Source organism: Leuresthes tenuis, unplaced genomic scaffold (genome assembly GCF_036924035.1).
Source record: "Leuresthes tenuis unplaced genomic scaffold, fLeuTen1.0.hap1 SCAF_9, whole genome shotgun sequence".
NCBI classification, from domain to species: domain Eukaryota; kingdom Metazoa; phylum Chordata; class Actinopteri; order Atheriniformes; family Atherinopsidae; genus Leuresthes; species Leuresthes tenuis.
Window position 1 is genome coordinate 349,055 of NW_027325363.1, and position 15,946 is coordinate 365,000.

At 49.9% G+C, this 15,946-nt stretch overlaps 1 protein-coding gene across 2 annotated transcripts in view; it reads right to left on the reverse strand.

Moving 5' to 3' along the window:
• Positions 1–3,648: 3,648 nt before the first annotated feature.
• The window catches only part of LOC140313834 (segment polarity protein dishevelled homolog DVL-3), a 17,777-nt gene continuing 5,479 nt past the window's right edge, over positions 3,649–15,946 (reverse strand). For both annotated transcript variants that reach the window (XM_072391810.1, XM_072391809.1), the window contains 12 exons: positions 15,860–15,946; positions 13,817–13,949; positions 12,119–12,215; positions 10,494–10,563; positions 10,092–10,231; positions 9,613–9,689; positions 5,917–5,984; positions 5,752–5,832; positions 5,537–5,671; positions 5,211–5,378; positions 4,732–4,905; positions 3,649–4,634 (listed from right to left, as the gene is read on the reverse strand). The exon at positions 15,860–15,946 is cut by the window's right edge and continues 2 nt beyond it. In XM_072391810.1, the coding sequence (XP_072247911.1) occupies positions 4,402–4,634; positions 4,732–4,905; positions 5,211–5,378; positions 5,537–5,671; positions 5,752–5,832; positions 5,917–5,984; positions 9,613–9,689; positions 10,092–10,231; positions 10,494–10,563; positions 12,119–12,215; positions 13,817–13,949; positions 15,860–15,946 (1,463 nt within the window). In that variant the 3' untranslated portion in view covers positions 3,649–4,401. The remainder of the gene's footprint in view (positions 4,635–4,731; positions 4,906–5,210; positions 5,379–5,536; positions 5,672–5,751; positions 5,833–5,916; positions 5,985–9,612; positions 9,690–10,091; positions 10,232–10,493; positions 10,564–12,118; positions 12,216–13,816; positions 13,950–15,859) is intronic.

Here is a 15,946-nt window from a genome sequence, read left to right on the forward strand (position 1 = left end):
TCCTCCGGTCTGAGGCAAGATGTCGGCGGCTGTAGCAGCGCGTCAGCTGACGGAGTCTCGCCGGTCGCGTCCCGCTCGGAGCACCGCCCTCCTGCGCAGCACTCTCCACACCCCACTGGGAGGCTTTCTTTTTTTAAATCACAGTTGGTTTTTTCATTTAACCAGCACTGATAACCGCGGTGGACGTGTGATTTATCTACCGACAGATCCCAGCGGGATCCTTGCTGCTGTGGCCGCTCACACAGGCCGAGGAGGCAGCTGCTCGGAATGGGACGCGTCCCTCCTTCCGTCTCAGGATGAAGGAGAGATATGAATCACTCGCGTCACTCGGGGGCCCTCAGGGGTCAAAAGTCTTGAGATACCCCTAACACCTAAAAATAACCATAACCCCCATAAATAAAACTGAATTGACAGCATGAACCCAGCAGATAAGACTGATGATGGTTATCTAACCCTAACCCAGATATCTGCTATTAAAGGGCTGACTGGTGACAACAGGGGTCCAACACAGGGGTCTTCCAGACTCCCTCAGGTACACCATCACATATCTGATAAAAGGTAAAAGAAGGTGGAATGAGTTTGAAAACAACTTGTTGAACATCTGTATGATCGCTATAAGGCGGATTCTGGGTCCAAAGTATTTAAAGATGAACAAACACAACCTGTCTGAGGCATAAATGGGAGAAAGAATCTGACAGCAGGAACTGGCCAAAAGACTTCCTTTCATTAGTTATTAATGGGTCATTAATACAGAAGTATTAAAGATATTCAGGATGGACACGATGAAGAGCTGCTGTCTGGGTTCCACACCCAGCATCTGAGAACAATGCAACTAAACTCCTGTTTGGAAATAACAAAGAAGGGGCTCCAGCCACAGAGCATTGCTTTGGTTTCATTTATGAAATCTTTATTATGGACAGAATCCACTTTTGTTTGAGGGGGAAAATCTGAATCTGATACCTTCTTCTGTTGATTTCTGAATGTTGCTTCCTGTTCTCAGAGTTTAGTTTTCCTCTTTTTTCATGTTCCTGGGTTATAACATCGGGACAAAGGGGGAAATGGAGTGAACTATGGCTGCTGACTGTGCGGTTTATCGGTTCTGGTCCGATGACACACGATGTGACAGTTATAGCCCTGTTATGTCCTGGGAGGCCGAATGAAAACCTGCTTATAGGGAATGAGCTCCAGGAGGGAGGAAACCCACTGATGATTCCTCTTAGAAACAAACTACAGATCCATAAACAGAAACCCTGTTAATAAACTAAGTTTTTAAAAATCAGCCCAGAAGTTTCTCAGAGGTTTTTATTGTTGTTTGTGGGGACAAAATAAATAAAAACTATCATCTGCTGAAACTCTGAACTGAAACGTGTGACCACAGCAGACTCGGTTCTGATGTAAAGGTGGACTCTGGGTTCTGGTCTGTTTTGGGTCAGTCAGCTGTCCTGAAAAGCTGCTCCGATGCATTTATTTTGTCATTTATTCAGTGCTTCAGGGTTCCAATGCAGCCTCAGAGCTTCTGTCTGAACACTTTTACATGTCTGGAAATCATCAGGAAAAGAACCAAAAAAACTCTGAACAGAACCTCCTCCAGAAAGATTTGTAACCGGAACCATCAGAATAACTTTACTTTGGATGTTCCTCCAAAGTTCTCCATCCCATCTCCTCTCCTGCTCCACAGGGCTCTGTCCCGGGTCTCCTTCTCTTCACAGTTTAAACCACCTCTAACTAACAACCCCCGACAGGTGCCTCAATGCTGCCAAAAGAGACCTCCGGCAGGCTGATGCTCCCTCTGGACCTCGCTCAGGAACCTCATCTGGTTCTGCCCTACAAACAAGGCTCAGTCCAGACCGGCGGCTCCCTGATGGTGGAACCAGCTACCAGACAATTCCAGAACCTGCAGCGATGGATGGTGGGTATGACCTCGTCCAACCATAGACCTGCACGAGAGCCCAGAACCATCCACAGCAGAGAGGGGCGGGGTCATGAATAGACCCCGCCCCTTTTTTAAAAAAGAAGATGAAAAGCATGAAGGAGGCAGTTTCTTTTGGTCTCTCCGTTGTTGCTGACTGACCACAGAAGGTCACAAAGAGGTTTATGTTACCGAGACTAAACCGGGTCATGGGATTTATGTCCGTCCAACATGCTGATGTGGAGTCGGACCCCTGATCCAGAACATCCTGTTAGAATGAACACGGGTTCAACCTCAAACACCCGGCCCAGCCCAGCATTATCAGTATCAGCACCAACCCAGAGCTTTATCACAGCACACAGTTCGACGGTCCGGGTCCAGTTCGCTCCAAACTGGGTTCTTCACATTCTACATCACCCCAAACGTGAACCGAGAAGCTGAAACAGTCCAATCACTGCAAAATCAGTGTCCCTGCAGTGGTCCTCAGAGCTGAATAAGCTCAGCTCGCAGACGTTTTAACTCTCACCTGAAAGGCTTCGGTTCTAAACTAATGGGGGGTATCAGCTCATACTGGACTGTTCTGCTCCTCCCAAAGACCAAGAATCTCAGTTATCCTGGTGATCAGTGTTGGCTGCAGAGTTTCTTAATGCAGACCAATCATTCAAACCTTCTGAAACAGGAATATCTTTCCACAGTCTGTGTCCAACACCTGCATCAGCCGAGTTAAAAGCTGAAACATGTGAATAAATTCAGCGAGGATCTGACCTGTTTGATCAGTTAAATCAGACTCCATCACATCTTAAAGATCTCACAGCTGGATATTTCCCCAACAGAGCACTTCGCTCTCAGGCTGCAGGTTTCCTTGTTGTTCCCAGAGTTTCTAAAAGCAGAATGGGAGGCAGAGCCTTCAGTTATCAGGCCCCTAAAAGCAGAATGGGAGGCAGAGCCTTCAGTTATCAGGCCCCTAAAAGCAGAATGGGAGGCAGAGCCTTCAGTTATCAGGCCCCTAAAAGCAGAATGGGAGGCAGAGCCTTCAGTTATTAGGCCCCTAAAAGCAGAATGGGAGGCAGAGCCTTCAGTTATCAGGCCCCTAAAAGCAGAATGGGAGGCAGAGCCTTCAGTTATCAGGCCCCTAAAAGCAGAATGGGAGGCAGAGCCTTCAGTTATCAGGCCCCTAAAAGCAGAATGGGAGGCAGAGCCTTCAGTTATTAGGCCCCTAAAAGCAGAATGGGAGGCAGAGCCTTCAGTTATCAGGCCCCTAAAAGCAGAATGGGAGGCAGAGCCTTCAGTTATCAGGCCCCTAAAAGCAGAATGGGAGGCAGAGCCTTCAGTTATCAGGCCCCTAAAAGCAGAATGGGAGGCAGAGCCTTCAGTTATCAGGCCCCTAAAAGCAGAATGGGAGGCAGAGCCTTCAGTTATCAGGCCCCTAAAAGCAGAATGGGAGGCAGAGCCTTCAGTTATCAGGCCCCTAAAAGCAGAATGGGAGGCAGAGCCTTCAGTTATCAGGCCCCTAAAAGCAGAATGGGAGGCAGAGCCTTCAGTTATCAGGCCCCTAAAAGCAGAATGGGAGGCAGAGCCTTCAGTTATCAGGCCCCTCTCTGTGGAACCAGCTGCCAGTTTGGCTTCAGGAAGCAGACACCCTCTCTACCTTTAAGATCAGGCTGAAACTTTCCTTTCTGATAAAGCTTATAGTTAGGGATGGCTCAGGTGAGCCTGAAACATCCCATAGTTCTGCTGCTATAGGCCCAGCCTGCTGGGGGAGCTCCCATGATGCACCTCTCCTCCCTCCATATGACATCATTGCTGTCATTAACTTGTGTTTCTCTCTCTCAGCAGGTGTCTCTGGCCTGGTGTTACGCTGCTTGTTGTCCCCTCTTTCCTGTCCTCTCAGCCCCAGCTGGTCCAGGCAGATGGACCCTTCCTGGTTCTGGTTCTGATGGAGGTTTCTTCCTGGTTCTGGTTCTGATGGAGGTTTCTTCCTGGTAAAAGGGAGTTTTTTCTCTCCACAGTCGCCTCATGCAGCTCAGGATCAGAGAGAAGTTTCAGTTAATCTGGTTTCCTTAGCTAGGCTACTTATTTAAATTAATTTTGTATGTATTTGGCTTATTTTGAACTTAATGAATTGGATTTTATTTTATTACAATGAATTTGACCCTAATTGGACTGTTTCTCTGGAGTGACCTGAGATGACATTTATAAATAAAGCTGAACTTCATGTTTGGTTCCGGTCTCCTGGAGGAGGCAACAGCAACGTTTCCATAATGAGTCAAAACCAGCCCAACGTGTTCAGCCTGCAGACCACTGGTTCTGGGAAGCTGCTGGACTCAGGACCTGCTGAGGCCAGATTCACGAGGATCAAACTTCCCTGAATGAGTTCAGACACACTCCCTCCTGTGTGGGGGGGTTCTTTTCAAAGTAAAACCTCACGTTTTCAAACAGAAACATGTTTCCGGCTCCAACACCAGACAGAATGTGAGATCATCCCCAGAGCGTCACATGACATCCACAAAGAGGTCGCTGGTGCTTCCCATGGCGAGGCAGAAGGACTGCCGGGAGATTTCAGGTTGTACCGAAGGAAAGTCGCGGGGGTCTTTTTCGCCGCCGTCACTGGGGGATCCAGCCAACGTGTGGCGAACACCCACTTCCTGTTTGGTGGGCTTGGGCTCCTCCCCTCTTCTTCCTCGCCCCGCCTTCTGATCATCGCTGCAGTTTGATCGGCTGCTTCCTATATGATCAATCAGATGATGTCATCGAGTCGTCAGCTCTCAGTGTTTCTGTACATTTCTCAGCATCATAGAGGAAAATATAAGACAGTGAGTCACCTTCACTGTGCTGACTTCCTGCTCCCCCACAGGGTGGCAGCGGGTGGAGCGGCTGAGGTGAGCTGTAGGGGTGAGGGATGGGGTACTGGTAGGGGAAGACCGGCGGCTCGCCGTCCGATCCTCCTCCTGGATTGGAGCCCTCGTCGGGGTCCAGCAGAGACATCGCAGCCAGATCTGAGGAGGGCAGGAGTGAAATCAGAATACCTCAGAATACCCCGTCGGCACATCCAGAAACCAGAGTTTCCGTTTTCATTCACTCATCATTAAACATGAAAATCACCTGAAAGGGGCCAAAAACACGTATGGAAATGTTTTCTTTCTAAATTTAAACCAATAAACATCTCAGAGGAAGTTACATCGGTTTGAAAGCAGCTGACATGAGCAGCTTTGACCCCCAGTCGCTGAGTTATGGTCACTCCTGGTACTGCAGGCTTTAACAGGAAGGAACTTCCACCAGAACCAGGCCCTCCGGTGCTCACCTCCACACAGGTCTCCAAAGATGTAGTAGCACTGCTCAGAGAACGTAACCTTGTTGATGGTATGTCGGATGAATCCGGCCTTCAGCAGATTGCCGGCATACTTGCGAGCTTCGCGGCGGTCGGTGAAACCTTCCACGTTACGGTAGAGCCAGTCCACCACATCCGAACCTGGACAGACGAAATGCAGTAGGAGGCTGAGCTCTGAGGAACCTGTTTGATAAACTCAGAAGGGTTTCTGACAGAGTATGAAGCAACAGAGGATTCAGTCTTTAATGGGTTCAGATCAAGTTCTGTTGCAGCATCCAGACTGAAGCTGGTCTTCTTACCAATGAAGGCGTTGGGGATGGTGATCTTCAGCCACATCCTGTCTCGAACCTCCAGGCCTGACTCTGGATTGGCCATCGCCTTGATGACCACCGTCATGTCGCTGTGGATGTTGAGATGGTTTTCTTCCTGCACGCCTGGAAGAGAGGGGGGACGTTAATGTGTGACGGACAGAAGAGGGGTGGAAGAACGCTGCAGTGGCTGATGGGAGGAGTACCGTAGTGTGGGGGGAGCCTCCCCGTCATGGCGGCGGTGTGAGATACCCAGGCGGCGGGGTCAATGGGGCGGACTGGTTCACCTGTGGGGTTTCAGAGGATGGAGACTGTATGGATCCATTTCTGCAGGTTATAATCTCAACATGTCGTGAAGGTTGTTGACTCACTTCTCGGCAGTGTGAAGCAGCCTCGTGGGTTTGGATCCCAACACTTGGCCACCGTTAACGTCACCGGACTAAAAGAAAAAGGAGGAACGCAGCATCAGCACAGCAGAGGTCGGGCCTGGGGGTCGGGTCCGGTCTGGAACAACGCTGCCATGGCTGCTCTGTGAGGGAGCGCCCGATAGAACCAAAGCAATAAATAAAACCCCGACATGCGCCAGAAGCAGACAAGGCGCTAAATACAGGTCAAAAGGGGGGTGGCACACAGTCACAATGAGTGAATTGATAGAGATGAGAGGTATTAGCAGCTAAAGCTCGCCATCTACCGACGCACTCGTGCCTTTGTTCAAAAGTTTCTGTGTGACGGCTCTCTCTCTCAGCCCAAGGCCAGATCCTCTTTCACAGCCAGACTATGGGTGAAATACCAGAGGAAGCACAGCCACTGAGCCATGTCGAGGTCATCAAACCACCAACTGACACAGCTGACCTGTTGTCATGGAAACACGCACCTGAATGTTTACGCATTTATCGGACACTTTTACCCAAATATCCCAGGTATGCAGGGAGTGTAAAGCATAGTTTCTGTTTCACTGGTATGATTTCCACCATTCATGAGGGAGTTGGGTTCAAATCCCCTGCATTAAAGGCATTACCTCCAGTAGGGGTCCTTAGGCAAGACCCCCTTACCTTACCCTACCTGCCTGTAAGTTGCTTTGGATAAAAGCGTCTGTTAAATGCATAAACACCCCCTGAGGGACCTGGATGAACAAATGCACTTTGATACTATCGAATGTCAACGGGCCGATTTGACGAGCTTCTTTGCCGTGTTCAGCCATTAAGACCGGAAAAAGCAAAAACTTATGTTCCAGTCACAGCCTTTGTGTTCTGCATCAACGCGCCGTGCAGTGAGGGTTTTTTGGAGGTGCGCATCAGGTTGATGCAGATAGATAGTTTCATGCAGGGTTCAAACCCCGGTCACACACATGAAAGGCGGCAGTCTTACCGCTACACTAAGTCAATACGACTTCATGCAAAGAAGTTAAACGCAAATATTCTTCATGACTCGGATATGAAAGAAAGATTAAAGATGGAAATAGAAATGTACCCGGATCAGAGTGACACCATGTTATAGGATGCATTAAAGGCGGTGGTAACAGGGGAAATAACTGGTTTAACCTTAAAGAAAGTCTAAACTACAGCGATATTACTTTCTGAATCAGAATAACACGATCAAGTCTGACAAAGTAACACTGAAGAAAGAAATAGATTAATTGAACATTTACAAAACAACAATATTATGAAGCAGGACGGAAGCCAGAGTTCACTCCAGAGTTCACTCCAGAGTTCACTCCAGAGTTTACTCCAGAGTTCACTCCAGAGTTCACTCCAGAGTTCACTCCAGAGTTCACTCCAGAATTAACAGAGTTCACTCCAGAGTTCACTCGACAGTTCACTCCAGAGTTCACTCCATAGTTCACATCAGAGTTCACATCAGAGTTCACTCCAGAATTCACAGAGTTCACTCCACAGTTCACACCAGAGTTCACTCCAGAGTTCACAACAGAATTCACTCCAGAGTTCACACCAGAGTTCACACCAGAGTTCACTCCAGAGTTCACACCAGTTCACTCGAGAGTTCACACCAGAGTTCACACCAGAGTTCACTCCAGTTCACACCAGAGTTCACTCCAGAATCCATTCCAGAATTCACTCCAGAGTTCACACCAGAGTTCACTCCAGATTTCACACCAGAGTTCACTCCAGAGTTCACACCAGTTCACACCAGAGTTCACTCCAGAATTCACAGAGTTCACACCAGAGTTCACTCCAGAGTTCACACCAGAGTTCACTCCAGAGTTCACTCCAGAGTTCACAACAGAATTCACTCCAGAGTTCACTCCAGAGTTCACACCAGTTCACTCGAGAGTTCACACCAGAGTTCACACCAGAGTTCACTCCAGTTCACACCAGAGTTCACTCCAGAATCCATTCCAGAATTCACTCCAGAGTTCACACCAGAGTTCACTCCAGATTTCACACCAGAGTTCACTCCAGAGTTCACACCAGTTCACACCAGAGTTCACTCCAGAATTCACAGAGTTCACTCCAGAGTTCACACCAGAGTTCACACCAGAGTTCACTCAAGAGTTCACTCCAGAGTTCACTCCAGAGTTCACAACAGAATTCACTCCAGAGTTCACTCCAGAGTTCACACCAGAGTTCACTCCAGAGTTCACTCCAGAGTTCACAACAGAATTCACTCCAGAGTTCACACCAGAGTTCACACCAGAGTTCACTCCAGAGTTCACACCAGTTCACTCGAGAGTTCACACCAGAGTTCACACCAGAGTTCACTCCAGTTCACACCAGAGTTCACTCCAGAATCCATTCCAGAATTCACTCCAGAGTTCACACCAGAGTTCACTCCAGATTTCACACCAGAGTTCACTCCAGAGTTCACACCAGTTCACACCAGAGTTCACTCCAGAATTCACAGAGTTCACACCAGAGTTCACTCCAGAGTTCACACCAGAGTTCACTCCACAGTTCACTCCACAGTTCACTCCAGAGTTCACTCCAGAGTTCACACCAGAGTTGACTCCAGAGTTGACTCCAGAGTTCACTCCACAGTTCACACCAGAGTTCACTCCACAGTTCACACCACTTCACTCCAGATTTCACACCAGAGTTCACACCAGAGTTCACACCAGAGTTCACTCCAGAATTCACACCAGAGTTCACTCCACAGTTCACTCCACAGTTCACACCAGAGTTCACACCAGAGTTCACACCAGAGTTCACACCACAGTTCACTCCAGAATTCACTCCAGAGTTCACACCAGAGTTCACACCAGAGTTCACTCCAGAATTCCCTCCAGAGTTCACAACAGAATTCACTCGAGAGTTCACACCAGAGTTCACACCAGACTTCACTCCAGAGTTCACACCAGAGTTCACTCCAGAATTCACTCCAGAGTTCACACCAGAGTTCACACCAGAGTTCACTCCAGAATTCCCTCCAGAGTTCACAACAGAATTCACTCGAGAGTTCACACCAGAATTCACACCAGAGTTCACTCCAGAGTTCACTCCAGTTCACTCAAGAATTCACACCAGAGTTCACATCAGAGTTCACATCAGAGTTCACATCAGAGTTCACACCAGAGTTCACACCAGAGTTCACTCCAGAATCCATTCCAGAGTTCACTCCAGAATTCACATCAGAATTCACTCCAGAGTTCACACCAGAGTTCACACCAGAGTTCACTCCACTTCACACCAGAGTTCACACCAGAGTTCACTCCAGAGTTCACACCAGAGTTCACACCAGAGTTCACTCCAGAGTTCACTCCAGAGTTCACTCCAGAGTTCACTCCAGAATCCATTCCAGAGTTCACTCCAGAATTCACTCCAGAGTTCACACCAGAGTTCACACCAGAGTTCACTCCAGAGTTCACACCAGAGTTCACTCCACTTCACACCAGAGTTCACACCAGAGTTCACTCCACTTCACACCAGAGTTCACACCAGAGTTCACACCAGAGTTCACTCCAGAGTTCACACCAGAGTTCACACCAGAGTTCACACCAGAGTTCACACCAGAACCACCAACCATTGAGGACTGGATCAACATTATTCATCAGGAAAAAATGGTCCAAATGGATGGAACATGTTGTTCCTAATACATTAAAGATGTCTCACCCTGGCTGGTGGACGATCTCTCTCAGGACCCGGACGGCGTCATCGTTACTCATGTTCTCAAAGTTGATGTCGTTCACCTGTCGAGACGAGACTTCAGTTTTAATACCACAACTGAGTCAGAGCAGCAGTTTTCAGAGAAGGAAACTGAACTCTTGGTTATTGAGGAACTATCAATGTGTAACATGGTAAAAAGACTTAGTATCAGCAGATAATGAATTTGAAACATTTTAGGTGAGTAACTGTTAGAATACCGAAGTAGGACCATTAAATAAAGGATAAGTTGAAGCAGAACATGGTAACTTTGAGAAAGAGCTTGTTCATTTAAACAAAATATATTACAGGCTCCTCCCACTCCCTCTCTGCTGGGCTTCAGCTCCAGAGCCCCTCCCCTCAGAATGCTCCTGATTGGTTGTTTTCATTGTTGAACTGATGAGGTCAGAGGTAACAGATTGTGATGGTGCATCACCAACAGGAACTACCTGCAGGAGCATGTCTCCTGGCTCGATGCGGCCGTCCGCTGCCACCGCTCCGCCCTTCATGATGGAGCCGATATAAATCCCTCCGTCTCCTCGGTCGTTGCTCTGACCGACGATGCTGATGCCCAGGAAGTTGTACCTCTCTGAAAGACAGACGGACGCCGTTAGTCCAAGCCCGGCCGGGTCAAAGTACGAACAACATGCAAACCGTAAAATGGTAATGGTTCTGTTCTGGTCTGTTCTGGTCTGTTCTGGTCTGTTCTGGTCCGTTCTGGTCTGTTCTGGCCTGTTTTGGTCTGTTCTGGTCTGTTTTGGTCTGTTCTGGTCTGTTCTGTTCCGGACCCGGCCTGTTCTGGACCCGGCCTGTTCTGGACCCGGCCTGTTCTGGACCCGGCCTGTACTCACCCATGTTGAGCGTTACAGTGATGATGTTGAGCGACATGGTGGAGTCAGTGACACTGCTGAGAGACACAGACTGACAGACAGAAAGATGGACGGAGACACAGAAGAAGAAGATGGAGGACAGGTCAGTGACAGGAAACTGTGAGCTCAGCAGGTAGCTGATCAGTCAGAACTTTAGAACTCTTTCTGCTTATCATTAAATCAGTTTGCTGTTCAGATTGTTTCATATCCGGTTCCGTCTGTCTCTGTGCCATGACCAGCTGAATGAAGGCATCTGACCGTCTATAGAAAGTACAAAAAGGTCGGGACATTCGGCTTTCCAGTGAAATTTATGGGAAAAGTTCACGCTGCAGTGATGTTACATCAAAGTAGAATCATGCTCTGATGGGTTAGGGCTCTAAAGGGTGGGGATAGGGCTCCAAATGGTGGGGTTAGGGCTCCAAAGGGTGGGGTTAGGGCTCCACAGGGTGGGGTTAGGGCTCCACAGGGTGGGGTTAGGGCTCCACAGGGTGGGGTTAGGGCTCCAAACGGTGGGGTTAGGGCTCCACAGGGTGGGGTTAGGGCTCCTAAGGGTGGGGTTAGGGCTCTAAAGGGTGGGGTTAGGGATCCTAAGGGTGGGGTTAGGGCTCCACAGGGTGGGGTTACGGCTCCACAGGGTGGGGTTAGGGCTCCACAGGGTGGGGTTAGGGCTCCTAAGGGTGGGGTTAGGGCTCTAAAGGGTGGGGTTAGGGCTCCTAAGGGTGAGGTTAGGGCTCCTAAGGGTGGGGTTAGGGCTCCACAGGGTGGGGTTAGGGCTCCAAAGGGTGGGGTTAGGGCTCCACAGGGTGGGGTTAGGGCTCCACAGGGTGGGGTTAGGGCTCCTAATGGTGGGGTTAGGGCTCCTAAGGGTGGGGTTAGGGCTCCTAAGGGTGGGGTTAGGGCTCCACAGGGTGGGGTTAGGGCTCTAAAGGGTGGGGTTAGGGCTCCACAGGGTGGGGTTAGGGCTCCAAAGGGTGGGGTTAGGGCTCCACAGGGTGGGGTTAGGGCTCCACAGGGTGGGGTTAGGGCTCCTAAGGGTGGGGTTAGGGCTCCACAGGGTGGGGTTAGGGCTCCTAATGGTGGGGTTAGGGCTCCTAAGGGTGGGGTTAGGGCTCTAAAGGGTGGGGTTAGGGCTCCTAAGGGTGGGGTTAGGGCTCCTAAGGGTGGGGTTAGGGCTCCACAGGGTGGGGTTAGGGCTCCACAGGGTGGGGTTAGGGCTCCAAAGGGTGGGGTTAGGGCTCCACAGGGTGGGGTTAGGGCTCCACAGGGTGGGTTTAGGGCTCCACAGGGTGGGGTTAGGGCTCTAAAGGGTGGGTTTAGGGCTCCTAAGGGTGGGGTTAGGGCTCCACAGGGTGGGGTTAGGGCTCCACAGGGTGGGGTTAGGGCTCCTAAGGGTGGGGTTAGGGCTCTAAAGGGTGGGGTTAGGGCTCCTAAGGGTGGGGTTAGGGCTCCAAAGGGTGGAGCCGTTAGCTAACAGCACGCTGCTGCGCGTCTCCGGATGTTTAGACTAGATTTCACCTCATAGAGTGAGCACGTGTGCGTGCGTGCGTGTGCACGTGTGCATGTGTGCGTGCGCACGTGTGTGTGTGCGTGTGCACGTGTGCGTGTACCCGCTCCATCCGTGGTGCTTTGGGTTTTCGGTGGCGGCGCCGTTGACGCCTGATGAGTCGCGGCGAGGAGCTGCTCTGCTCTGTTGATTGGCTGAACCTGGTGTGACATCACAGACAGAAAGAAGGAAACATGAAGAAGATTAAATAAATAATGAGATCAAAAACGGGAAAAAGTTCAATTATTGCAGAAAAATATCAAATTAAAACAAATAAAATGATACAAAACATTCACAAATTTAAATTTAACTTTACCTCAAACTATTTAACTCTAATTCAACAAAAACAATAAGATTCAAAACTTAAAATGCAAATAAATGTTACAGCAGCTTAAATTTACAAACCTGTGAAAAATATCAATAATGAAAATGTTTAATTTTCAGATGCAAAAACAACCCAAACGCTCGGAGTGTCGGGAACATTCATTCTGCTCTCAGATCACGGGGGACGCTTTTATCTGCGGGACAAAACAAACCGCGCCGCCCAGCATGTGACCTGCAGCAGCCAATCAGAGCAGGGCTGCATGAACAGGTTAACTGGAGCAGAAGAAAACCACCTGAGGGCAGGTGAATGTGTGTCAGACACACTGGCCAATCACAGCTGAGCTGCTGCTGATGTCACATGACTGAGAGGCCTTTAAAGGAGCAGGAGCACATTTTTATTCATTGGCTCAGAGCCTCCTGACTCCTTCCAACCAGTCATTCAGGATCCGGTCCATTTAAAGTCTCTGTGGCAGATGGAGTCCATGTCCACATTAAATTATCTTATCTTAACATCATAAAAACAACGTGAAAAAACACCTTTAGACTCATTTCTTCAGCTTTCCGTGACTTTTCAGTCAAAGCTTCATCAGAATGTTAAAAAACGTGAGTTTGAAGGCAGCTTTTCTCATTTCTTTGTCTAACTCCTTCAGCATTTCAAGGAAAACACATTCCTGAAACTGAGAGGATAAAAATCATTTAGTTTGTTTTAAAGTCCTCATCGACAGTAAAAGGAAACGTTTCCTCTGCTCGCTGCTCCGCCTGCAGGTGTGGAGGTGACACCGCTGTCGTAAAGTCAAACCTCTGTGTGAGCCCTGCACCGCCTGGGCTGGAAGCTCCGCCCCCGGCGCTGTGGAAGCTCCGCCTCCGGCGCTGTGGGAGCTCCGCCCCCGGCGCTGTGGAAGCTCCGCCCCCGGCGCTGTGGAAGCTCCGCCTCCGGCGCTGTGGAAGCTCCGCCCCCGGCGCTGTGGAAGCTCCGCCCCCGGCGCTGTGGGAGCTCCGCCCCCGGCGCTGTGGGAGCTCCGCCCCCGGCGCTGTGGGAGCTCCGCCCCCGGTGCTGTGGAAGCTCCGCCCCCAGCGCTGTGGGAGCCCCGCCCCCGGCGCTGTGGGAGCTCCGCCTCCGGCGCTGTGGGAGCTCCGCCCCCGGCGCTGTGGAAGCTCCGCCCCCGGCGCTGTGGGAGCTCCGCCCCCGGCGCTGTGGGAGCTCCGCCCCCGGCGCTGTGGGAGCTCCGCCCCCGGTGCTGTGGAAGCTCCGCCCCCAGCGCTGTGGGAGCCCCGCCCCCGGCGCTGTGGGAGCTCCGCCTCCGGCGCTGTGGGAGCTCCGCCTCCGGCGCTGTGGGAGCTCCGCCCCCGGCGCTGTGGGAGCTCCGCCCCCGGCGCTGTGGGAGCTCCGCCCCCGCCCCCGTTCCTAACAAAGGTGGGTCTACGGATGAAAACTCACCTTCCACCTGAGTCCTCCTCAGACGAACAGAAACTGGTCGTCTCCAACTCGCTGCTCTGCTGGGTGGATGAGTTGTCTGCTCCACCTGCTGGCTCCGCCCCCTTCTGATCAGCGAGCCCATTCAGGCGCCCACCTTTAAGGACAGAAGTGACAGTTTGGTGTGTGTCCAGGTGCTCTGAGGCCAACCCTAACCCTACAGGCCACGCCTCCTTAACCACCTGAAGGTGGAGACAGGTGCGCTGGAGCGGTGAGCAGCTTTATATCCATACTGTTAGGGCCACTGTCCCCTTTCTGTTTGACTGGCTCTGAAGGGTTAGGGTGGGTTAGGGTGGGTTAGGTTAACCCTAACCCACCCTAACCCTAACCCACCCTAACCCTAACCCACCCTAACCCTAACCCACCCTAACCCTAACCCTAACCCACCCTAACCCTAACCCACCCTAACCCTAACCCTAACCCACCCTAACCCTAACGTTATTTTCTGTGTTTCACCTGTGAGTGACGTCACCCAAACTCACCGAATCTACACTTATTCTGGAATATAACAGCAGCAACAGGTGGGAGAACCTGAATAAAATGTGAATAATTCAGTGTACTGAAGTGATCCGTTTGATCTGAAATGAGTAACAGAACCGGTGATTTTAGGCAGTGAACACAGAACGGTCAACAACAGACGGCAGAGTAACGGGACTCCTCTCCTTCACCCCTAAGCCTTCCTGCTCCCCACGTAGGGAAATGAATCGGGTTAAAATAAAATCTGAGCTCAACAGAAAACTCGCAGTTAAAACCACATTAATGTCTCACACAGTCTGCTTACTTCTGCATTTTTCTTAAATTAGAAGCTTTGAATTACTGAGATTTATTTAAGCATATTTTATATTTTGTTCTCTTGGCTCTTTAGTATCAGCAGGTTACAGTTTAACCTGCTGGAAACTTTCATTAAATGTTTGTTTCTTTAACTGAAAGCAGGAAGCTTTAAACCCCCCTGTTTTAAAATGTGTAATAAAATAAAATGGAATAAACTGACTTTATGACTGTTGTGCTGCTCCTCTCTATAGGCTCCTCTGCGCCTGTCATCCAGCGGCGAAAGACGAGCAATTCACCGGGAAGAAAACCAAGTTACCTTATCTGGGAAACTCAGGGAGCTCCATCGAAATGTCTTCTGTCAATCTGACGTGTTTCTTTCAACTATAATTCAATTAATGACGATACGGAGGAGAATTAGAGCTCATCAAATGTTAGCCTACTTTTTACTGCCTTTTTAATTAGAGAAATATCATTTTTTATTCTCTGAACAATAAACTACCGTCAATCTACGCCCCCTACTGGCGAAACCTGAGGCAGCTCCTTTATTTCCTTTATTTCCTTTATTTCCTGTCTCACTGATTCATCCAGTCCCAATGATTCAGATTCACTCAGCTGTTAGTCATCATCATCATTAATAAATAAATTATCTAACGATCTGCAGCCATCTCTATGACTGAAGTTTAAATATTAATTTAACGTCCGCCTGCAGCTCAGAGAATTTTTGGCATTATGGGACATGTTGCTCCGGTTAGTGACCATCGGACGACCAACCGGCTTCAGCTTGAGCCGCCGTTTTCCGCTTGGTCCTAGAGCTCGACGGCGCAGTTTCTCAGGACCCAGGGACCCAGAAACACCGAAAACATGCAGGGCAGTGGGTCCTGAGAAAACTGCAGAGTCTAACATTGTCTTTGGAGGGTAAAAGCTGCAGGGGAACAGAATCACACCGCCAACCTTCCAGTTATTGGACAGCCTCACTCTAACCACTGAGCCACGGCCATCAAAGAGAACAAGGAAGCATAAAAGGGAACATAGAAGGGAAAAGGAAGCATCTGAGGGCACAAGGAAGCATCTGAGGGCACAAGGAAGCATCTGAGGGCACAAGGAAGCATCTGAGGGCACAAGGAAGCATCTGAGGGCACAAGCTAGCATCTGAGGGGAAAAGCATCTGCCTCCTGAGGGGGCGGAGCCAGCTACAGACACTGGAACTGGACCTCAGGTGAATCTGGGTGTTCTCACCTCCTACGTCACGCTGCAGCCTCTCTGACGGTGAAACCACGGATTTAACTTCTGACCGCGGAGAATCTTCAGGGCAGACAGCTGCAG